This window comes from Nesoenas mayeri (assembly GCF_963082525.1).
Source record: "Nesoenas mayeri genome assembly, chromosome: 2".
Taxonomy (NCBI): domain Eukaryota; kingdom Metazoa; phylum Chordata; class Aves; order Columbiformes; family Columbidae; genus Nesoenas; species Nesoenas mayeri.
Window position 1 is genome coordinate 117501815 of NC_137543.1, and position 23746 is coordinate 117525560.

At 37.7% G+C, this 23746-nt stretch overlaps 1 protein-coding gene across 1 annotated transcript in view; it reads left to right on the top strand.

Moving 5' to 3' along the window:
* SACM1L (SAC1 like phosphatidylinositide phosphatase) overlaps window positions 1-21028 on the top strand; it is a 31845-nt gene extending 10817 nt beyond the window's left edge. Inside the window, exons 3-20 of the mRNA XM_080338598.1 lie at window positions 378-452; window positions 2976-3103; window positions 4294-4443; window positions 6987-7046; window positions 8694-8727; window positions 11452-11553; window positions 12337-12422; window positions 12603-12689; window positions 13135-13203; window positions 13293-13372; window positions 15326-15424; window positions 18033-18171; window positions 18400-18469; window positions 18559-18631; window positions 19089-19182; window positions 19267-19359; window positions 20013-20070; window positions 20820-21028. Of these exons, the coding sequence (XP_080194724.1) occupies window positions 378-452; window positions 2976-3103; window positions 4294-4443; window positions 6987-7046; window positions 8694-8727; window positions 11452-11553; window positions 12337-12422; window positions 12603-12689; window positions 13135-13203; window positions 13293-13372; window positions 15326-15424; window positions 18033-18171; window positions 18400-18469; window positions 18559-18631; window positions 19089-19182; window positions 19267-19359; window positions 20013-20070; window positions 20820-20956 (1634 nt within the window). The 3' untranslated portion in view covers window positions 20957-21028. The remainder of the gene's footprint in view (window positions 1-377; window positions 453-2975; window positions 3104-4293; window positions 4444-6986; window positions 7047-8693; window positions 8728-11451; window positions 11554-12336; window positions 12423-12602; window positions 12690-13134; window positions 13204-13292; window positions 13373-15325; window positions 15425-18032; window positions 18172-18399; window positions 18470-18558; window positions 18632-19088; window positions 19183-19266; window positions 19360-20012; window positions 20071-20819) is intronic.
* Window positions 21029-23746: the final 2718 nt, after the last annotated feature.

The window sequence follows — 23746 nt, forward strand, 5'->3', positions numbered from 1 at the left end:
AGTCAAAAGTTCGAGGCACAAGCATTTATGGTTTATTTGCCCTTGATGTCTTGAGGGCTTCAAAACAAAAAGCTTCTGGCAGGACAATACATTATTGAGGAGTCTACTTGCTATAACATCATGTGAATGAGCTTGAATTTATTCAATTGAATGACTATTTTGATGAAACAACATGTGAAATTGGGTTAGAATGCTTCTACATCCTTCCCTTCCTGTTCCCCAACAGGCTTTGACATTCTGGTGCCTTGCTTCTTTAAGACTGTAGCAAAACTTGAGATTTGTTCAAGACCAATCTAGTTTAATAGTTTCCTGATATAGTCATGAAAAAGCAGTCTGAAATTATGATATTTTAATTTTTTTTTTCTTCTGCTTTTCAGTTAAAAAAGATATTCCCCCTTCGGCTGTTACAAGGCCTATATATGGTATTTTGGGAACAATCCGATTGGTTGCAGGTAAGGAAAACAGGACTTTGTCCTTTAAACATATTTAGGCAAAATATATTGCTAAAAAACTTTTAAAGACAAAAATATTTGCAAGTGTCTGAGGTTACACTTGCATCAGTATGAAGGCCTTTCCTTGTGACTGCTAGAGGATAGAGATATCCAAATATAGTTTATCATGAATGTTCATGTACCTCTTAAACCTGTAGCTGCTCTAAAGGCAGGTTAACTGACGGTTTGGGTTTTAAGGAATGCATTTCAAATGCATGTAAGGAACTTCATCTGCTTATTCTTCATAACTGTTTTAATTTTAGCTGCAGGATTTGATGCAACATTCAAATATTTGGTCGTGAAGGTTGACTTTAAATCAATAATCTTGGTACACAAATAACTGAGAGTCACAGGAGTATAGACTAGTAGATGCAGCTGTCCAATAAATGATTGTGTTCCAATTAGCCTACAAGTACAAAGGAAATTAAGCATTAAAAGAAAAAGGACGGACTGGAACAATGCTAAATCTTGGGGTGCTGTAGGATAATGTCAGAATAAGTTGTCTGCTTTTTCTAAGTATATCAGTGGTGTTTGGATTTAAACAGTCACTGCCACAAATAAACCTGATGCATAAAGTCTAAGCTTCCAGGAAAGTAAGTGTTGCTATTCAAACGATCTTTTGTGGGTACACTTTATTAGAGTTTGAGGCTAACATAGTCTGAAAAACGATCTAATAAAGAGCATATATACTGAATAAAAAGCTCCATCTGTAGAAAAGATTTAAGTTCACTTATTGTGGTAGTCTCAAATGAAACAAAATATTGTTATGTTAAATGCAATAACTTCTGACAGGATCTGAAATGAATGAACTTTATACACTCATATTCTAAAGAATTGTGGATCTTGCAGAGTAAGAACAATATAATGCACGCCTGTGTCTTGAGTACTTGACAAGCGTTGTTTTAAAACTGGACTGCCCCAAAGGGGAATTCTCACAGCTTGCAGGCTTGGGTAATGACTTTAATTCATCTGACATTCCTTCATATAAAATATAGAAGTATGTAACTTCTTTTAATAGCCTGCTTATTTTTTCTTTCCACTCCCAAAAAGCTTTGCACCGATGTCTAGTATACAGCTGTCACTAAAGATGGTATTGTTTAAATTATGTTTAGCTAAGTGTTGGTAGGCAGTTCTGTTACCTGTTAACTGTAAAACAAGTTCCATATCTAGCAGTGCAGCGTTGTTAACAAGCATGAATATTCTTCACGTACTACAGTATTAGGGGAAAAAAATGCTGAAGTAATATCTGAAGCTCTTAAAATCTCAAAGAGAAGGTCACATACCAAAATAGGAAAAGACAATATTGCAAATTCATGTTAGATTAAATGTATCTATTTGTGCAGCATCTTTGTGGCACCATTGTGGATGTAATGTGCTGTTTTTATAAGGCATCTAGATGCTTCTGACATACTGACCAAAAGTAGTACTTATAACTTGAGATGCAAACATGTAAGAGCATTCTTAAGTGCTTGAATATTCCACTCAAATAAAAGTCATAACACTAGAGCTGCAGAGGTAAAAAAAGTGGTACCTGTTATTTGACTAACTATATAGGATAGATACCTGATATAATAATTCACCTGTATGTAGAACTTGGTGTATTGTAGTAAATACAAATAATGGGTAAACTTACTGCACACAACTTGAACAGTTTCTGTTTTGGCATTTTTATTTATTTGAATTTTTTAGTATAAAAATGTACTAGAGTTGTGGTTTTGTACTTCTGCATGGGCTGTGTGTTGTTTTGCTCTATTGAAGTTGTAAGTAAGCATTTAATGCTTATAAGATGTAGGTGATGAGTCATTTTTATCCATCAACATCCAATTTAATGAAGTAGCCTTCTTCAAAAACAAGATAGTACTGAAATAAAATAGGCTTAGAAATTAGGCTATGTTGTGTTTCCCAGCAAGTGTAAATTAATTGTTTTGAGTGAACTGTCATGACTATGTTTTTTTTGCTTTGTTACTGTTACGAGGAAAACAGCAAACTTCCCATCTAGAATTATTAAAACAAACCCCCTTCTATTTACTGCATTTTGAACCTATTAGGATTATTTTTTTCCGGAGATGAGTAGACTCTTTGGATTTTGAAGCATGCTTCCTTTCATGTGTTTCTGACTTGCTCTGTGCTTTCCAAACCACATTTAAGAGCATTGGCCCTTTTCTGCATCTGCAAGCCCAAAGACTTTCAGACTGCCTCTGATCTGAAGTAACAGTAGCTGGCACTTTTTTTTTAAACCTATCCACTTTTTAAAACTTCCTGAGACTTAACGAGTAGGTCAAGATCTGTGAGCACAGAGAAGTGAGTAGCTTAGCAAGTGTTTTGTTTCTATGCCAGACCCTTGCTGTTAAGAACATCAAGTTCTAGGTGTAACCTGAAGAAGCCTCACTCCTTCCTATTGGTTTTGGTTTTCTGGTATGGTTATAGGCTGCTTTCCTTAGTATGTCTATTTTCTTTTTTAACTTTGCTTTTTCTGATTTACAGGCACGTATCTTATTGTAATAACAAAAAAGAAAAAAGTAGGTGAGATTTTCAGTCATGCAATCTGGAAAGCAACAGACTTTGACATCCTCTCCTACAAAAAGACCATGCTGCACTTAACTGATATTCAGGTAAGTGGGTTATTAGAGGGGTGTGGGGCAGTGTCATCTTAGGTTAACATCCATTACTGTGGGACCTAATTTGATGAAACGATGAAAATTTAAGCAGCTCTTTGAACTATACTTTTTTTCCGTTTTGTTTGGCTACTATAATTGATGTAATTTTTAGGTATAGATGTACAGGGTTCAGTCATTCAAGATAACAAACTCATGTTGTGCAACTTAGAATGTCATCCCCAGAGTCTGATCTGTGCATTGCGTGTTTCCCTCTTTTAAGGTGGTACAGTATGGGAGGATGAGGTGGGCTGTCTTGCTGCATCTCTGTTATGGTTCCCAAGTCCTGTGTCATCTTTTTTTACTCTGAGGACCTTAATGAAGGCTGTGCTTGCCTGGCATATGCAGAGATGTTTTAGTGCTGCTTTGTAATAGATGGCACAAACACTGGCAGTTACAAAGCAGGCTTCTTGAGCCAGTCCACAAAATCACAATGCTCTTCTTGCTACATCTTTCTCCTAGCTTTACTGTTCTGAGAGCCCCTACAATAAGCTGCCTTGCTGTCATTTAATTATTTGCTTTGCTTTATCTATGGACTTGTTCAATTACATAATTACCCAGCAGGGAATAATTGTTTTTCTTTTGTTTTGTTTTTCTTTTGAAAGGCAGGGAAAGGATGGAGATTGTTTTAAACAAATATGTTGTGGGTTGATAAATAGTAGATAAAGATGTCTAACCAGCAGAGCTGAAGGGGAATCTGCTCTTTCAGGAAAGGAATGAGGTTAATAAAAACTTGAACCAGAACAAAGATTAGTTATTGCAGTAATCATGACAGCAAATCATATACTTTCTTTTGTGTTGCCATCTTGTTTTTTTGACTTAATGGTTTTCAGGGGAGCTAATGGCTTCATTTTTGCTTGGAAGTCACTATATTAGTTAAATATCAGTAGCTATTTACATCTCAGGAATACTGTTCTTTGTTCTCCACCGTCCTTGCAGAATTTGGTTGCAGTGTGCCAGCTCTAAGTTACCAGTGAACTGGTACCAAAATTGCAGTCACATGATTTTCCTCTTGTATGGTAACCTGTGTTGCTAGAGCACTAGCAAAGTTCATCTCATTGCATCGAAAAGTATCAGTAGCTTATAAGACTGTTTCAATGGTAATAAATGAGAGGTCTTCTGTCTTTTTTTTTAAATCATCTCAACAGTTGCAGGACAATAAAGTATTTTTATCAATGCTTAGTCATGTCTTGAGCGTGGATGGATTTTACTTCTCAACAACGTATGACCTGACACACACTCTGCAACGGTTAGCCAACACAAGCCCGGAGTTCCAGGAAATGAGCCTCCTAGAGAGGGTAAGGATTTAATTTTGCATAGTATCTGTGTCTCGGACATTGCGAATCAGTTCTGCATGGCTTAAGTTGAGTTTATGCAGCTGATGTTTAAATGATGTCAAAACAAACTCACAAACTAAAGGAAGCTTTATGTAAAACTTAGGATGTCGCTGAAACCCATGGTTCTGTTACATTTGCGCTTAAACCTTTTTTTTTTCCATGAATTAGTATGCTAAATGGTAGCAGATGCTGTTGAAGTATTTATGGTCCTCTGTTCAACTAAAAATGGTTGTACTATTTTAGTTGTTAATTCAAACTACTGAAACAGATTTAGATGTTGCTTAGATGCGGATCCTTATAATTGAACTAGCAGAAAATAGCCCTGTGTTGCTAAACTGCATAATTATACTATCTCTGTAACCTTGTTAATTGAGGGGTACTGGAACAGTTCTCTGGAATGAGAAGCTGACAGCAAGAGGGAAAAGAAGCAACCAAGCAAGTGTACAAAGTACACAGAGTCTAGTTTGAATTTGCTTCGTAGGGTGCTGAGAAAAGGGTGGAAATTGCTGGTTTGTAATGCTTCAGTACACAAATTAGTTCAGCACTGTGGTGTTTCATCGAGACTCTGTTAGGGGTTGTGGCTGAGCACCCTTCCTTAAGCTTGTGAGCAACATGAAGTTTTAGAAATCTGTTCTAATGTGATGTCAGACTTCTAGATCTGGTAGTTATAAGTACTTTTCTGCAGTCTGCTTTAAATGGATTTTAAAAAATATTCAAAATATATAAGCCTCTATCTGACTTTAATATCAAACACTTCTAATTGCAACAAGAAAGCAGAAAAGAGGAATGACTTGCTTTCTCTCAGTTTACCTAGAATCAGGGGAAAAAAACCCAAAGTGGAATAAATGGCACTTGACTTTGTATTCTCTTCCAGGATAATGTGAAACAGAACTGTGGGATTTATGGCTGTTGGCATCAGGATATTGTATTCTGTCTAAACTGAGCCTATTTGTTATGTTTGCAGCATGAATTTAATATGCTGCTTTTGTCTTAAAGACAAGGAAGTCATACAGCCAAATGCAATTGGAGTTTAAAATTCTCTTTTGCTTCCAGAGTTCCAGAATCCTTAGTCTGGTAATTTGCTATACTGGAGTGTAAACAAGGTCTAAGCTGCCAAGGCACTGAAAATACTGAAACTTTCGAAGTCAATGGCACTTCTTCCTTTGCCAAAGAGGTGGCAGTGGAGTCATGAGATGTCTCTTAGTTACTGCGACTGTCTAAGCTGGGGAAGCAGTGCGCTTTTTCAAGATTTAAAAATAAGAAAAAAGAAAATCACTTCATAGTTGAGGGCTGTTTTGCATTATCAAAATGCTGCTCTGGCAGTACTCTTGCTATGGAGAGCAGTTGCTGACATGAAAGGATTGGTTTGCCTTAAAATTGTGCCACTTCAGAAGGTTGTTTGAAAGGCAAAGTACAGTAAAAAGACACTGGTATAACGTAAATTCAGATGTTTAAAACAATGTTCATGTTATTTCACACTCGTGGTTGCAGTACAGGGTGTTTCAACTTGAAATCGCTATCTCTTTGAAATTGGGTCCATCTTTTTGAGATAACATGTATAATAGCTTAACAAAAGGATGGTGGCAATTTTGGGCCTCTGGTTCACTGCTACAAGAGAAGACTGGCCTGTGGTTGGTGTGTGGGTGTTTTGGTTTGATATTTGTGGATGTTTTGTTTGTTTGTTTGTTTGTTTTAAACAGTACTGGTAGAAGGAGGCAGCACCAATGTAGGGGCACCAAATCTTCATGTTGTGTTATTTCACTAGTTCAAGATACTGCAAGTTGGATTAGATTCTGGCAGATAGGTGTATTTATTGTTTTCTATTAGACAAAGGACTGTTCCAACAATGAGCTGGAATTAACCCTCATCCTCAGTGATGTATTGTCTGCCTGCCTAGTCTTAAAGATTAGATTTGTCACTTCCCTGGAGCCTGCACTATGTTCTGCCGCAAATGTTGCTTTTGTAACTAATCTGGTAGCTTTCTGGAACGTGTTTAGCAAGGTGCTCAAGACACTTTTGAGGTGAATTAGGAATAGGAAATACATGAAGTTGAAGAAGATCATTTATGCAGAAGAATATAAATACTTTAGTCTTTTGATTTTTTGTTTACAGAACTCATTGCATTTTTACCTTCTACCCATTTTAGGAGTGTTACCTTGCTACTGTTCTTAAAATTTTGGACAACCTCTTCAAGCCTTGTTTATGTAGGGCGAAGACTGTAATGTTCTTCTGTTGCTCCAGCTCAGTTGTTAGTGGTTTAGCATGTCCGAAGTGTCGGGCAACACCCTTAAAGACTGGAGAGAGCCGTTCTTCTTTTAACTATTTTCTTTTATTTAGGTTTCTAGTTGAGGATATGAATGATACTGATGAAATAAGGGGATTCCATCTCTATGTACATCTGTTGACCTAAACTTATGTAATGCGTGGATACTGTGATATTGCCTTTGTTGAATTAAACAGAACTCACATTTTATAAAAGTATGGTGCCTTTTTTCTTGCTGCAGGCAGATCCACGGTTTGTATGGAATGGGCATCTTCTTAGAGAATTTGCTGCTCAACCAGAGGTAAACATTTTGTAATAATTATATTAATGGAGGACAAATATACTTTAAGTATAGAAGAAATTCCTTTAATTCTGCCTCATGTTTCAAACAGCCAGGCTGTGCATCTTCTGGTTTAGCAGGGTGACAGCCTTCTGCTTTCAATTCCAACTGTGTGTCAGTGTCCTCAGTAGTACATATAGTAAAGCTGACTCCTTGGAAGTGTCTGCATTTGAAGATAATGTGCTGAGACCATGCTCATATAAACCAAAGGGGAAGTTACACTGCACAGCATGGGCTTCTCAAGCTTTTTGAAGTTTAGCTACTTATTTAGATATAGGCAAGGTTCAGCTCATCACTTTTTTTCTAAGACTGGCCAGTATCTTTCTCCATGAGTGCAACTTATGACCTATTCACTAGGCAAACGGAGCTTGAAGATGATAATTAAGAGTAAGACTGACAGTTTAGATTGAATTTATTTCAAATTAAGACTAGCACACTGTAACCTTTGAATTCACTTAGTCCAGCAAATACAAATGTATGACCATGGGCCACAGCGGTAGTGTCTCCATGGCCAGACTGATCTAAGCTACTTCTTACTAGAGGTTTCAGATGGATGTTAAACTTCTCGAATCATCTTCACTACAGTAACGTTTTTCTCTCTATCAGTACTTCTCATTTATTGAAGTGAATGACGCACAGCTTCTATTTCTGTCTCTGTAACCTGTGGAGATGTGCTCTTGCATTAGACAGCACTGTTCCCAAAGGCTGGATTGTGCAGTGCTTCTGGAGTGTGAGATATGAATTAGCAAAGGGCTGTTGTACATATTCCGGAGGCATATGACTGGGTATATGATTTGGATGGTGTTAAGCAAACAAAGCTTGGGAAATGAGAAGCTGTGGTGGGAAAAGCAAAGAAAGCCAAGTGTGGCTGGTTGGTTGAAAACAGATGTAGGAGGCAAAACACAGAAGCTGAAAAGGGAGAACTGATATGTGAGGGGAAGCGTAACCTAATGTTGACTACAGGTAGCTTGCTATAGTAACAGGTTTAGGTAATAAGATGTGATATTTCTGACTTCTAGTATTGGAAATTGTTTGATGCTTTTGTGTTTTTGCTTTGTGTGTGGTTTTTTTGTTTGTTTGTTTTTGATTTTGGTTTTTTTTGTTGTTGTTTTCTTTGAGAGAGAGACCAAGTTATTCAAGAGCGATAGGATGGGGAAAACCCTGGAACAAGCATTTCGAGTATTAATCACATAGAAGTATTCCTTACTGAAACTATGTGGTGTTTACTGCTATCTCTGCTTATATGCTGCTGTGGAGGTACAGCAAATACAGTATTGAAAGGTTTTCAGTGTGTACTGCTTTGTCTGTTTTGTTTGCAGAAGAATAAATGCCATGTATAGGAGGGCAAAGCAGCTTTTTATTTTGTGAAGGTCACATAATTAGGATTACACTTTCACTTTTTCCCTGCTGCTAATACAGATTATACATGTTGCTGTTTTCTTTGAACTTATTTATTGGAAAGAATTACTGCACCCTAAACAAAAAGTAAAGGAGATAAAGTATACAAAACTTTGAAAAAAATCCCCAAAAAACCTCCTAGGCAAGTCATAGTCACTTATCTCTTGACTGCTAATGTTTCCTATTTCTAACATGTATTGTGTGTTTCAGATCCATAGGTTTGCTATGCCCGTGATGCACGGATGTATCCTTTCATTTTTAAAGCTTGGTGCTGAACATGGTATTTTAACAGCAAAGTGGTTGCTGATGAGGCTGCTCTGTGGCTACATTGGCAACTGTAGCATAGAACACAATGTCAAAGTCAAGTTGTGGTTTGTTCAGATCTGAGCATGACATGTTGATAGCCCACTCGTATGTTAACTCAAATATTCTGCTTTTAAGGCTTACTGTATTTACTTTTACACCATGATTTGCATAAATGTCTTTCAGTGGGATTGAAAGTTAAGGTTGATATGGCAAATGCTCTCACATCAGCCTGGGCACTTTTTATCTTGCTATATATATATCTTGCTATAAATGCTACCCTCACTTAGCATTTACTCTGGATTTAAAATAAAGCAGAACAGTTTTGACTTCAGAGTGCTTATAGATGTTCCTGAATAAAAGGATAAGGAGTTCTGCTGAAGACTCCTGAACACTTTTCCTAGCCAGCTGCTTTTCCTGTTCCATGCTTTGGGTAACATCCTTTTGAGCAAAGCAGTCATGAGTTTATTTTTGAGAAGGGGTGTATGCTGTGAGTAAGCTTAATGCTTGCTGGAGGCACCGTTCCTTGTGCAGTGTGTGATCACCAGTAAGTCCCAGGTGCCTTGGGACTGGCAGCGTGAAAAGGACTGGCCAGACTGGACAGAGCAGCTCATGCCACATTCTCTTGAGTTCCTCCATTGCAAAGGTCCCCGAGGTGTGTGCAAGGAGAAGCTTCCTGACTGGATGGGTTGTTCTGGTATGATTGTTAGCAGCTGGCAGATCTCCAGCGCTTCTTTCCCGTGACTTCATTTAATGGAAAATGCTGTGGGAGTAATTGGAGAGGCAAGGAAAGACAGCAAAAGGGAACTGCCAGAATAAGCCAATCCTTATCCTGCAGGGTCTGGGTGGAAGAGTCTGGGTGGGTTGTAATTAGCAATTGGCAGACTGAAATGAACACCTTCCTCTGTCCTATTTTCACTATATAAATAATTAGCATAAGTAATGTATGTTTTGCTGTAATTCTAATGCTAACCAAACACCTTAGAGAACCCAAAAATTTGAAAAAAAAATGGATTTTTTAGTGATGAAAATGCTAGGAAGAGACCTAAGCACAGCTGTTACAGCACTGCTAGCAGTTATTTCAGTAAAATAAAATATCCCCCCCTGTATAAACCTAAATATTCCACTGTCTGGACTGGGATCTTGCAGTGATGAGAAATAATGGACTGACTTGGGTAACAGAGATTTTGATCATCTAAAGCCTAAATTATCTTTAATGTTTCCCTTGCTGCTCAAAAAAAGCCATTCTAAATAACAACAAATTCTCTCTTCATTTTTTTTTGTGTGTGTGTGGAAAGCAGCCAATAGCCAGTTGCTGTTTAAGGTATGACAGAGATTGCAGACAGAAAATGGGCTGACTGTAGCTAGGCAGCTGATTTTAGAGGTAACCTTTTTTTTGCAGGGAACTCTTGGCTATGTAAGTGTTGGAATAAAGGGTATAGGACCTGGCAGTAATTTTCCAGGAAAGCAGACAAATAGATGTTTTTCACAGTCAAATTTACAAATTGTGAGAACATTCTGGATTATGTAGGGCAAATTTGTATTATAATTTTAATTTTTAAGAGAGTATTGAAATAAATGCACACATAAATGAAGGTGTTCCATGTATGTAGTTGGTGTGCTCTTTAATGTAGCTTGGGTAGCTTATGTGTGATACAGCTGCTTTGTCACATTTGAGCCATAAATGCAGAATCACTGTAAAATGTGCTATTTTAAAAAAGAAAATACATCTTGTTTACCAACCAGGAGGCAAAGTGTCTAGATTTCTCTGCACTATGCTAATACTGCATGTTAAAAATTGACAGTTTTGATCTTTTGCTTGCTTTAAAGGTGTGGGTTTCAGTTTTTAGAGGCAAAGGCTGAAAGCCTGTGAATCTACCTGGAGAAGTTAATCACAACCAATGTTGATCTCTACTAGACTTGATAGTCTATCATAGTCCAAACAAAGGCAATTATGAGCAGCACAGAACAAGACTCTCAAACTGAAGCTAGTTGTCAATGTCCCCTGTTTGTTGATTAGTCCCAGATTATGGTTTGCCTGTGACTTTGGGTATCCAGCCTGAGCAGGAAAGCCTTTTTACATTAGAAGATCCCACTGGAGACTTGGTATGTGTTCATTCATTTTCTTGACATGGATTTGAAAGGTAGTCTACCTTACTGCTAGTTTTGGAATCTGTGAATGTGATACATGTTGCACTTTACAGGTGCAAGGTATAACAGCCCAAGATACTCACTCTTCTAAAAGCCTAGAAAAAAGTTTGAGTGGTATTTTGTTAAAAGCAACAGGAGCAAGAAACGGCTAAGATAGTTTAATACAATTATGGATTAGAAGGTTGTAGCACTGAATAGAACTTCAGAAGTCATTCCATTTAATAATATACATAGGACCGTAAGGCCAGATTAATCTTTAGAATCTTGTTTTCTCAAAATTGTAGCAGTTTCAATGTGTTTGGTGACAAGACCTACAGCCTGTCCTTTTGTGATGCACATACTGATCTTAACATTAAGTTACTCTCTCAAGTTTAATGTTCAGCTGTATTGGTGTGAGAAATGTTTGCAAGCTTCTTTGAATGTGGTTGCTTGGTTCCTTGATGCTCCCTACCTCTTGATATATAAAAATACCCTAATGAAATTTTGGAGGTTTTTCCTTAGCGTTATTCGTTAGTTATCACAATGCATTCATGTTCTATTAATGGCAAGTGTTTTGACTGGCTGCTTGTTTCCAGAAGAAGCTGTTTCAGGGCTGGTGTACGCTACTATGTAAGAGGTAAAAGAGCAAGTTGATTTATTTTAAAGTAACACAAATTCCACCTATATATGTGACTTACCTTTAAGAGTAATTGCTGCATAATGAGTTGAACAAAAAAGGTGTATAATAGTTTGTCTCGAGGTCCTTGCTCCTAAGAAATTATTAGGAACCAGTATGATGAAGCATGTTCTGGTATTTATTAGAAGTGACTCTTCTTTATTACTACTAGAGATGATTGCAAGTGTTTTGTAGGAGTTTTTAACACTTTACTGTTTTTATTGCAGTTACATGCAAGTGTGTAACAGCCCTTTTGGCCTAGCAGTAAATTCAACTGAGAGCATCATTACTGCTGGCAAGGAAGCCCTGAATAGTGGTTTTCTCTAATTGTTTCAAGTTGAAAAAGTGAACAAGGAAGTGGATTTAGATTACTTTATCTGTTCTTAGTCCCAACAGACATGCTTTTGAAGAAACTGGCCAGTTTCTGCAGTATCATTGCTATTGAATTGTGAATATTTTGGTGTCGAAGCACTCATAATTTATTTTGTATTAAACTACTCAGTTTCTAGGATTGTAAGTATCAAAATGGGCTAAGCACAACTGTGCTTCTTCAAGTTAAATTTAGTACAGATTATGTTAAACTTTTGCCAAAGGTGTGTTTAATTTACCATCTTCAGGCAGCTCTGTTATTTTCATGCTTTCTGTAGAACTTCAAAAGGGGAGGGTTAGGAAGGCTTTTGCTGATACACTGTCACTGTTCTGCAGCCAGTCTGAGCTGGTTAACAAGGTCTTTCTTCTACATAGGTATTGATTCAGAAGGACATGCTGCTAACTTTGTTGAAACAGAACAAATTGTGCATTACAAGGGGAGCAAAGCATCGTTTGTTCAGGTAAAGTCAGTATAAGGAACTGATCACTGGCTTAAGATACATAGATAGCTCTTTCTGAATATAGATTATATGTAAAATACGCATGTGCACAAATAAACAAACTAAACCAGTCTGCTTTATTTTTATATGGCAAGTGAGTTCGTAAGTTTTGTTTTTAAAACTGTTTCCATTCTTTTGCAGACCCGTGGATCAATTCCTTTTTTCTGGTCTCAAAGACCAAACCTCAAGTATAAACCAAAGCCGCAGATCAGCAAGTCAGTAAATCATGTGAGTGTTTTTTGTGTCTCGGGGGTTTTAATATATTTCTGGGTTCATGTTTGTGTGATAGGGTACCAAACTGTAATCAGAAAAATCAGCAATACTGGGTTGAGCTTTGTTTAAAAAGTGGTAGCAAGAAGCTTTGTACTCCGTAAGATAAGTTCAGAGCCTGGAAAAAAATATCAAAGACTGCAATGGGGGTAGCTTCTCTTTGGTTTGTGTTTTAGTAGCTGCAGAATACTTGTTATCTGTGGCTTGTTTAATAAGGAAAGCTTAATGGACTGGGGGGATGAAAGTAGAGATGTATTAACACAATGGAGAACATCAAAAGCTTTTCTTAGTTATAAAACTACCTGTGTGGTATCATCAAAAAAAGATGATCATAGAGATTCCTTGTAAATCACAGGTCTTAATAGCAGCATACATCTGTCAACTCATTTCCTTTCTCTTCTAGATGGATGGCTTCCAAAGACATTTTGACTCGCAAATAATTAGCTATGGAAAACAAGTGATTGTCAACTTGGTATGCTTTCACTTTTTCTTCCTGGAAAAGCTGTTCTTTCAAGCAGGCTTTTGAGTAACACTGTATTTTTGTTGTTGTTGTTCTTCCAGGTTAACCAAAAAGGTTCAGAGAAGCCTCTTGAGCAAACATTTGCAAAAATGGTGAACAGCATGGCAAATGGAATGGTCAGGTATGTGTGAAGTGAAATGATACCTTCTGTGTTAAAAGTTGAGCATTGCCTTTGAGACCCACAGAGTGAGTGGTTCTTTGGGGACCTTTACCAACCGTCTGATTTATTTGAGTGTTACTTTTATGAAATAGCTTGTCTACAACCAATGCCTTTACCTCACATTCTAAGCAGAAGTGAGACTGAAGCAGAGGACAAAGAGAGGAGACAGAATAACAAAGGCAGCTCAGAGGCAATGGTAGTGCCAGTATTGGAGTAATAATATGCTATGAGAACTGTGGAAGTCATTTGCATTTTAGGAAAACAAAATCATGTGCTTTAGAACTAGCTTCTGGCAAAAGGGCTTGGTTACAGTGCTAACTCAGTAAGGGAGTGCTGAGTGTGAGCAAACCGGTAGTGAGCTGAAGGAAGAAGCAGTAAGGGGAACACGTGATCTAAATGTCTGGATCTCAGTGTAACAGTGGACCAAGAGGGTGGAAAATGCACTTTAATCACAAGAGAAATTCCATCTCTTTGTGGGAATCTTGAGTGCAGTACACAATTTTACAACCCGGCTGTGCTTGCTTTCACCAACTTCAAGAGGGTGGGCTAGTGTCCAGCTCTCACAGGTATTTACCTCTATCTTTTCTTTGAAGTTGCTGTATAGTATTGTCACTCGTGTCAAAAGATGAAATCCTACCTGTAAGCATAAAGACATCCAGTTTTAATAAGGATTTACTTCTGTTTAAGTGCAACTAAGGAATTGCAGAGTCTAATCAAGACACCCTTATAAATCCTGACACACTTGGATTTTTTTCTTCCCAAGCTTTTTTTTCTGCTTGGCTGATGTGTGCTTACTGCCTTCACCAGGGTAGCTGCAGATATGTGTCCATTTTGTGTGCTACTTCACTACCCTCATGGGTGCATTTGTGTGTTATTGGTGTGTGGGTGTGGATTTTTCTTCTTATTTAAAAAGACCACTTTCAAGGTGAGCTCTTTCCTTACACTCACATCTAGGCTGATATTGATACTCTAGCCGTACAAAGCTTGTGGAAATCTCTGCATCTTTGCTATAAAGTCATGTGGAAGAAACCAAGATTAAAAACTCTGTCAGGATGTGTTTCAGAGATGCTGCTTTTCCTATATATGTTAAAGTGGTGTTTGTCAGCCTCATTTTCTTAATGCTGCCAAAATGCTTTTTCTTTGTTAATCAGTTTTGATGGCATTTATCTGCCAGTCTATTACTTGAGTCCTTGGTGTATATTCACAATCATTCTTCATGTGAACAGTCTTGAAAACTTTACAAATAATAATTTTTGGTTTATGAATACTTGAGGGGAGGAATGTAATGCCCTGTAATTAACAGCAAACATTTATATATATAATGTTGACTTAAATACCACTCATCTAGAGCACTTCGTACCAGAAATATATTGGCTGTTAAAATCTTGCTCCGAGTCAGTAGCTGTTTAATTTTCTTATGACAGTAGGTTAGTTATTTGACCAGAACCTGTCTCAGGTTTCTAGAGAGCTATCAGGGGAATTATGCTGCATGCCAGCAAAGAATGTTGTGTTTCAGCACCTGGAGTTCCCAATGCAGTTGCTTTGAAGAGGAGAGAGCAAAAGCATCCTGGTGGAAAACAAGACATGAAATCAGATGCATATCCCCTCAATAGTTTCTGGAGGAAAAATACTAGCCAGAATATAGAATAACTTGGAACTGAATGTGTGCTCTCCCAGACTAGTGGCATCTTGTGAAGAAATGTAAATGCCCTCACCATCCACACCAAGGCTGCAGCTTTTGGAAGATTACAGAGCACTGACAAAATCCACAGATACTTGCCAGAAGCAATCTCTAAAGAAAAACAAATCCTCTATCACTACCTGTTTTATAGATCAGCCTTTCCCTGGGGGGTTTTCTGAGACCTTCACTGCAGAACATAGGTCATCTAAAAAGATGCTTCTCTTTCTGAACAGATATGTAGCATTTGACTTCCATAAAGAGTGCAGTCGGATGAGGTGGGATCGACTTCAGATTTTGATGGATCAACTAGCAGAACAGCAAGATGAGTTTAGGTAAGGCTCTGCAATTCTCTTTACTTCAGTGCTGTTAATATGAGACCACTTTCATATAGTTTCTATTGTATTAAGGCACAGTAAAACCAGACCTGTAATCTTCTATAAAGAAGATGCATTCAAATGTGTTAGTGTTTCCATATCTGTGATTGCTTGCTGATACCATGTGCAAGATTAGAGACCTGGTAGTGGGTAAGATGTAGAGCCCTTTTTATGTGCCAATAAAATGCTTCTGAGAATTGTAGCAACACTGCCTTGTGACTCAAGAGCTGCCCTTGTACTTTTGGGTAAAAGGTTAGGCAAAGAAATGAGCATGCATACAACTGAAGACGACTTTTTTTTCGTAGCTTATGTGATACTGTTTTTTCATCTGAGAGTAGTTCCATGTGGTGTTGACAGCAAACTGTTCTGCTATGTAGTGTCAGACACTTAGTGCTCCTTTCCACAGGCACCTACTCTCTTTTTTGAAGTGTTTTCTCTAACACCAAGCCTTGGCCCTGGCACTGTTTGTTAGCTCTTGCTAACATATGTAAGCCACAAGGAAACAAATTCTCATCTTGTTTAATCATATAAAAGTAGACTAAATGTCCAAATCAACTTAATTGTGGGATTAAACAAAGATTTAAGTTGTTTTAAGCACTCTTTGATCCTTGCTACTTGTAGACATGTAGATTGTTAGGGAAACTTTACTTTGTTCTGCTTTTCTGATGGCTTCTTTCCTGTTCCTGTAGTCTTGTGCCTAAAGCACAAAGTAGATCAGCTAAAACATTACAAATCTGTTGGTGGTGTATTCAATCCTAAAAAAAAGGGAGCACCAGACTAGAACAAGAGTCACATGAATTAAATCTCTTGCCTGGAATGAAGGCTGTGGAAATAGTATAAATTAACAGATGATTGTGAATATACTCTGCCCACCACAAAAAAAAAGCTTAAACACCTGATGAGTAGAAGAATAAATTGGCTTTGAGCACTTCAAATAAGGAGACATAAGCGTGTAGATTGCCTATGCAGGAAGGATCATTTATTCTTAGAGTGAATACTGAATGACATAACTTGTTTACTGACACGTGCCATTGGAAGCTGTCTAAAGAACCAGGTTTCCTTGAAATGAAGAAAAAGTTTAAAAAAAAAAAAGGCCATCTGTCTCTAAAACAAGATACAAAAATGAAGGCTTTTCCTTAGCATTAGGTTGGCTCTACCTTGTTTTGTTTCATTTTGAGTGTCTATTACTTAAATAGGAACAGCAAAGTCTGAGTTCTGATATTCTTGGAAAGTAGTTGTGCAGCCTTGAGGGAGGTAAAGAACTCCATTTTCTGCATGTTAAATCCAGTTGTGAAAGATCTGTGAGAAAGGAGAGCTGGCTTGCTGGGTTTGAGGGGGAGATGTTGGATTTGGTAGGGGTGGTGGTTTTTTTCAGTGCAGGTCTTCTTTTTTTAGAGCAATTATAGGAGATGCTGCATTTAAAATATCTTATTAAGCAGAAATGTCTACTCTTCAACTACACTAATTATCCTAATATCAGTCCTATGCAAAGCTTGGAGGGAAAAAGGATGGAATGAAGATTTCACGGGTGTTATTGTCTCTTTTCATCATACAATGTAAAATTTGGTTTAACAAAACTAGTTCTCAAAGGAGGACAACACAAGGCTGATCAAAGTAAACACGTGCGTCTAAGGCTCTAGATTTTAGTACTGTGTGACTCTAAGACTTTATAATCTTAAAATGCTGTACAATAACACTGGCTCATGTGCTATTCCACATTCAGAGTTCCTAATTACGTAATGGGGTAACTTAATCTACAGAATATGATCTGTAAATCTTTAGGGAACTGGAAGTTTAATGCTGTGGCAGAAGGACAAGTGTAGTTCTGTCCCATTCACACATCCAGCTGGTAACTTGGTCAGCATATTTGTTTAAGTGGTCCAGTTATCAGAATACTTGCATGCAAGTCAGTATTTAAAATCATCTGTTATCAATTACTAGAAACATCCTGCTTAGCTGATTAAAAAGATTGAGGTAACAGTTACCATATGCACTTGCTAGAGAGGACATCTGTTTTCCCCAGATGTTCACATAATGTCAATAAAGGTAAGTGACAGTAACCAATTTTCAGTAGTGGCTTTAAAGATTTTAATACCTTCCTGGAAGAAGTGTGCCTGACAGCTCGCATGGCTTTTTATGCAGTAGTGAGTGGATTGAAACAGGTGACCAAGTATACACAAATTTGGTTATGTCTGCTGTTATGTTCTGCTAATGATATTGGTATCTGTGGAGCTGGAACCATGTAATAACTGAAAAAAAATATATGTCACAGATTTTGCGCCAGAAGCTGTTTTTCCCAGTGGTATAGAACTCAATATTGCTGGTTAGCAGTCTAAATGCTGTGAGTAAATACTGCCCTGAGATTATTATTATTGTTTGTGTATTGATGCCATTTTTCAGCATGAGAGGAGAAGAATTTAGGGAGGCATCAATGTTCAAAGTTGTGGCCAAGTACTCATTATACACTCAAGACAACTGTGTTTTGCTTGCTAGAATATTTACTTCTGAAAATATGTGCTTTATGCGAACTATTATCTATAATACTTAAGTGGATTGTATGTATTAGTTATTTTCTAGTTGATTCCGATGGTAACATTGTGACGCAGCAGGAAGGGACATTCCGCAGTAACTGCATGGACTGCCTTGATCGGACAAACGTGATTCAGAGTTTGTTAGCACGCCGATCTCTTCAAGCGCAGCTTCAGGTAAATATTTTATTCCTGTTTAACAAGCTGGAAGAGGAGAGCAGCTTTCTATGTGGAACTGAAATGTAATTGTAACACTTCAATAAAAGCTTGTATACTTGACTTACTGTACTACTTACTTGAAATACATTGGCTGGACTCTAGTTTAAGAAACAAAGCTGTTTCTGAAAGCAAATCCTGATTTTTCTAGCTGACTACTAGTGAGCCTCTATATGCTTTTTGTTGTAGAGGCTAGGTGTTCTGCATGTTGGACAGAGAATTGAAGAGCAAGCAGACTTTGAGAAAATCTACAAAAATGGTAGGTTGTTTATGGAGTTCAAACGATCACTCTTTTCCAAATGCTGTACTTAACTTCCTTAATTGTTCTTATTGTTTTCCTATTCACAGCATGGGCTGATAATGCTAATGCGTGTGCCAAACAATATGCTGGAACCGGTGCCTTAAAGACAGATTACACAAGGCAAGTCAGCATTTCTTGTAAAGACGTGAGTTTTTGAACATGCTTGGGGTTTTCTTTAAGTCTGTGTCTCTGAGCACGTTATTAATCTGGGGCTTAGGCCATTAATGAGTTTTGCAATGGTTCAACTGGTAAAATGTCAGACTAAACTCTACAGGAGAACACCATTATTCACCATGTTTATATGAAAGGAGAAAAGGTAATTTGGAAATAAAACCAAGAAAATGTGCCTTTTCAAGGACCATTTATATTGTGGGGTGGAGGGAGGTATAATTAGCTTTCAAACTTTGTTACAAGTATGTGTGGTGATATTGCAGAGGCAGCACTAGATAAATGTATTTACATGCAGGTATTAATTAAACATAGTATGTATTAGAAGAATGAATGAACTGTAGATCTGAAATTTATCTTCCTGAATTTACAAATACTTCAAATATTTTTTCAAAACTTCTTTTTGCAGAACTGGGAAGAGAACTCAGTGGGGCTTAATAATGGATGGCTGGAACTCACTAATACGTTACTACAAAAATAACTTTTCTGATGGATTTAGACAAGTAAGTTAGTCTTTTAACTGTGGAGGAATTTATTTGATAAACGTTACTGTCTATTTTAACTCTTGCTCTCCGTTTCTTTTCCAGGATGCAATTGATCTCTTTCTTGGAAACTATTCAGTGGATGAAGTAGAACATGCTAGTCCTCTACACGTCAAAAAAGACTGGAAGTTCTTAGCTGTGAGTATGGAGACTTTATAAGGGAGAAACGCATGCAACCTTTTAGTCACTTGCTTCATATGACTAAGTAGATCATTACTATTTAGTAATGAAGCGCCCTATAATCTGGTTATGTTTATATGCTGCCTGCTTATAGGACTAAACCCAGACTTTTCCCTTGACAGAAAAGGAAGTGTCCTTGAGGTATTGAAAAAACTGCTGCTTGCTTTTCTTAAAAAATCTGCTTCATCAGGTGGGAAGGGAGAAATTCTACTAGTCACCATTAATGACTGTTTCCTTCTGCAGAAGAAGCTTGTGAGACTGTAACACAAAAAACTTCTCTTTCTTCCCCACTGTTTTGTGAAATGGAATTTGGGGTTTAACCTTTACTGGCTGGTGGTTTGGTTTTTTTCTTCTGTTTTAAAGACAAAACACAAACCTCAACCTCTCTTTCAGTAGATAGGTGTATTTTAATTCTTAATGAAGTTCTTGAACACACTCTCCAAATTTCGGAACTATCTGAAATATTACTTATACCTGGCAGCACGTGAAACAGGAATTAAAGGAACTTAATTTTAAACTATGTAAATAGCTTTGTAGTACAGCCTGTCTTAAAGGAAATGAAGGAATATATGTGCTACTATATCACGTGATTATTCTTTCTCTTTCCCCAGTTGCCTATTATTATGGTGGTTGCTTTCTCCATGTGCATTATTTGTTTGCTAATGGCTGGTAAGTCACTATTGAGTTTAATTTCACAAAATTAGCTTGCTTGTTTCTGGACTTTCTATAAAAGGTTACCTGAAACTATTCAGTATAAAATTGCTTCACAGTCATACTAAAAGGTGTTTGAGCATAGCTCTGGAAATTGAGGGTTAGCACTGTGCCATTAATGTGGAAAAACCTGAGGTACAATAGAAAACAATGTTAAAAACTTTTGTAGAACTCAAAGGGCAGTTAATTGCCCCCAAATTTAGTTGCACCTGAGTAGGCATCTAGCTTTATTATAGGCTGGATAATTCCCCAGAAGGATACTTACCAAATTCTGGACAGAAAGACCATTCAGAAAAGTCAGATATAGGCATAAGCCTATTTTGATATATGTCCCCCTAGCCTAAATCTGTCCTGGGGAGTTGTGAAGGGTTTTGCTTTCTGCTTTTGCCTTGAATTTTCTAACATTAGTGACAGAGTTCTTGACTCTGTCTTCTGTAGGTATCTGTTTAAATTGTTCAAAGAACTGTGTTGCAAACACAGTTTTCCTAGGTAAGGAAATAGAAAAAGACCCCAGTACCCACGGAGGACTTCTAATTTAATTTGGCAGCAGATCTGAGGGAGGGCTTGCAGTATTTTGCTTTTGTACTCAAAACCAAACAAACAAAAACCCCACAAACAAGACCAAACAAACAAAACCAACAAACAGAAAAAAACCCATTCTGGTAACTGGAGATAATGAACCAAAATGTTTGTCTGACTTTTAACAGGTGAGACATGGACTGAGACACTGGCCTATGTGCTTTTCTGGGGAAGTGCAAGCTTTGGAACTTTTGCTATCATCCTTTACAATGGCAAGGATTTTGTAGATGCACCCAAGTTGGTCCAGAAAGAGAAGATGGACTGAATTTGTGTGTGTGGAAAGCGGCTTGGTACTGAGGATTCCTCAAGCCACACTTGGAGTCTTTACTGACCTGCTTTCCACACCAAAAAGTGGTCTTTTTATCGTTATTCCTTTGTGGGGTGGGGGGACAGGGAGGGAAATAAAATAGTGTCCTATGGTGGTGGTAGCTTTCAGCTGAGACCTGACTTGACAGTCTTAGTTGCAATGGTCTTTGGAATATTGCATTAGTGGGAGGGGTCCACTCTGAGGTAATGCAAAGAGGAAATCCAGCTTTTTGGTGTCTGGAATGTTTGAGGGCAGAAGTGGACTGCTTAAGCTTATAGTCCACCTGGGCTGTTTCAGCTGAATTTTTGGTCTCTGGCTTGACAGGAGAGAACTCTGATGCTGTTCGTGTGTCAAGGAACCCAGATGTTGAAGCATTAATAATGGAGCTTCTCATTTTGGTGTCTAAACAAATACAGCCTCATACCAATAAAAAGTCTAGTTCCAGGACTTACAGCTGGATTATATTTGTTGTGATGAAGTCCATGTTGAATCCTTTGTGCATATTTGTGTGTGGATTCGTTTCACTAAACAGGAAAGATTTTTGAATCCTAATGCTCTTCTAAAATGAGCTTTTTGTCCTGTCTTGTTTATCTAGGACTGATGCAATATTCTACTAATCATTGTTTGGGTGAAAGGACAGTAATTGGTTGTTCCTGAAGTTGCAAATGTCTTGCACTGTTTCAGTAGTATAGTCTCTAGATGATGATTCATTAGTTAGCAATTTAAAGTATAGAATTTCTTTCTAAAGATGTAAATGAAATCAAAGAATGTAAAAATCCTTTGCAGTGTTTATTCAACCTTCCTTATGCTAAAGGTCCAAAGTATTCCATTAATTAAAGAATGGGTTACAACATAAAAGGTGAACTTCATATTGTTTTGCTAGTCAGCTGCTTCTGTTCTTGGTTATGTTTAAATAATTTTTGAAAGAAGGAATAACAGCCTGAGGAGAAAGCATTTAGTCTAAATTCCATGTTTGCACTTGGAAGCAGCAGCTTGCTTTTCATGCATGATACTGTAAAACACTCTTAAAAAAAAGATGAAAAAGCTACATAATAATTTGTGCTGGTTAATAATAAATGTGTCTTTAAATTTAGTGCTTCCAAGCTGTATAAAAATAAGTAATCCTAACCAAGGACCAATTTTAAACTCTTTTGTCACTTATTTTATATGGTTTGTTCAAAACCAGACATGGAACTTGCTTAAGGTGATGTGCATTGTTTAATATTTCCTGTAAGTACAGCTGTATATTCAGATTGCAATTATAAAATTTAAATGGGGGGGGGGGAGAAACATGTAGAATACTAGGACTAGCACAGTTTTCACTGTTGAAGCTAGAACACAAAACACTGATACTCTAGTGTTTCCTTGTGTTATGACTGAAAATATGTACAGATTTTTGCAACTGTTAACTGTTTGTTTTAACCTTGAATGTTTCTGGAGGCCTCTCTGGGTTTTGTGTAAACATAACCTGTTCGTAAGCACCAGTACTTGCAAATTATCCGTTTGCTTCTAGATGCTGTAATGGAAACACCAGTTGACCGTTAACTGGGAAATCCTATAAAGTTTTCAAAGGTGAACACACAATGGGCACAAAGTACAAGATCATAGACTTGGTATTTGAAAGTTATGGCTTTGATGGCTCCCTGGCAGGTGGTTTGGTTGTCTTGCCATCTAGAACTAAGTCTTTGCATCTTTGGTGAAGAACTTGCTGCAGCAAAGACCAAACCTGAATTGCTAATTTAAAGGGTTTGTAAGACAGAATAATGTCAGTTTTAGAAGTTGGAAGGCACCTGTATTTTCAGTGCTTTGCAAAGAGTCTGTATTTCTAAAATCACAAATGATGTACTCAAATGACAATAAAATGTTCAACTTTTCTAGATACAGTGTCTGTGGTGCATTTTGTGCTTTGGAGCAGACTGTGCCCAGATTGTTCCCTGGGAGCTATTTCTCACCAGAAGGATGCTTTGGTTTTGTCTCTGGTCACTGCATGTGAGGATCTTCCTGTTCTATGCTTAAATACCAATGATCTTGGACCATGCCCTAGGTAGGAGATGGTATTAGGATCACCTTCCACTCTTCATTGCCACATCTGGATCTCAGTCTGATAGCTCTGTGGCTGGATTTCTCTGATGCTTAATCCTGAGTGTCCCCAGTGCTCTGGGGTTTTTACTGACTGCAGCAACAGGTGCTTGGGGTGAAAACTCAAGTGTTCTCCTGTTCCCTCCACCACTGCAGGTACCCGTGTTTATTTTATTTCATTGTTGTATTGTGGCTGATTGCAAATTTAGACTCTGGAAAGGTGCTTGTCCAATGTGCAGGTTCTGAGCTGGATCTTTGTTTCACTGATGAAATAACCCTTTTGGGCAGTGTGTGTGTGTTCGTGCATCTGATGGCAGTGGGGCATCACTGGCTTCTTGGATAAAATTATTACTAATAACATTTAGAATCCTTAAGCTGTAAATTCTCAAAATAAAGTCTTTAAATGTTGTATTCCTGTTTTGCTTTGATGTTGTGTGTGTGTGTTTGGTTGGTTGGTTTTTCTTCAAGCTCAAAGTGGATTTTAAATGACACATTTCAAGGAAACAGGAGTAGAATGTGAAATCATAGAATCATATAAGGTAAGGGATTGGAAGGGACCCTCAAAAGATCATCCAGTCCAATCCCCCTGCCAGACCAGGAACACTTAGATGAGGTTACACAGGAATGTGTCCAGGTGTGTTTTTGAATGTCTCCAGAGGAGGAGACTAC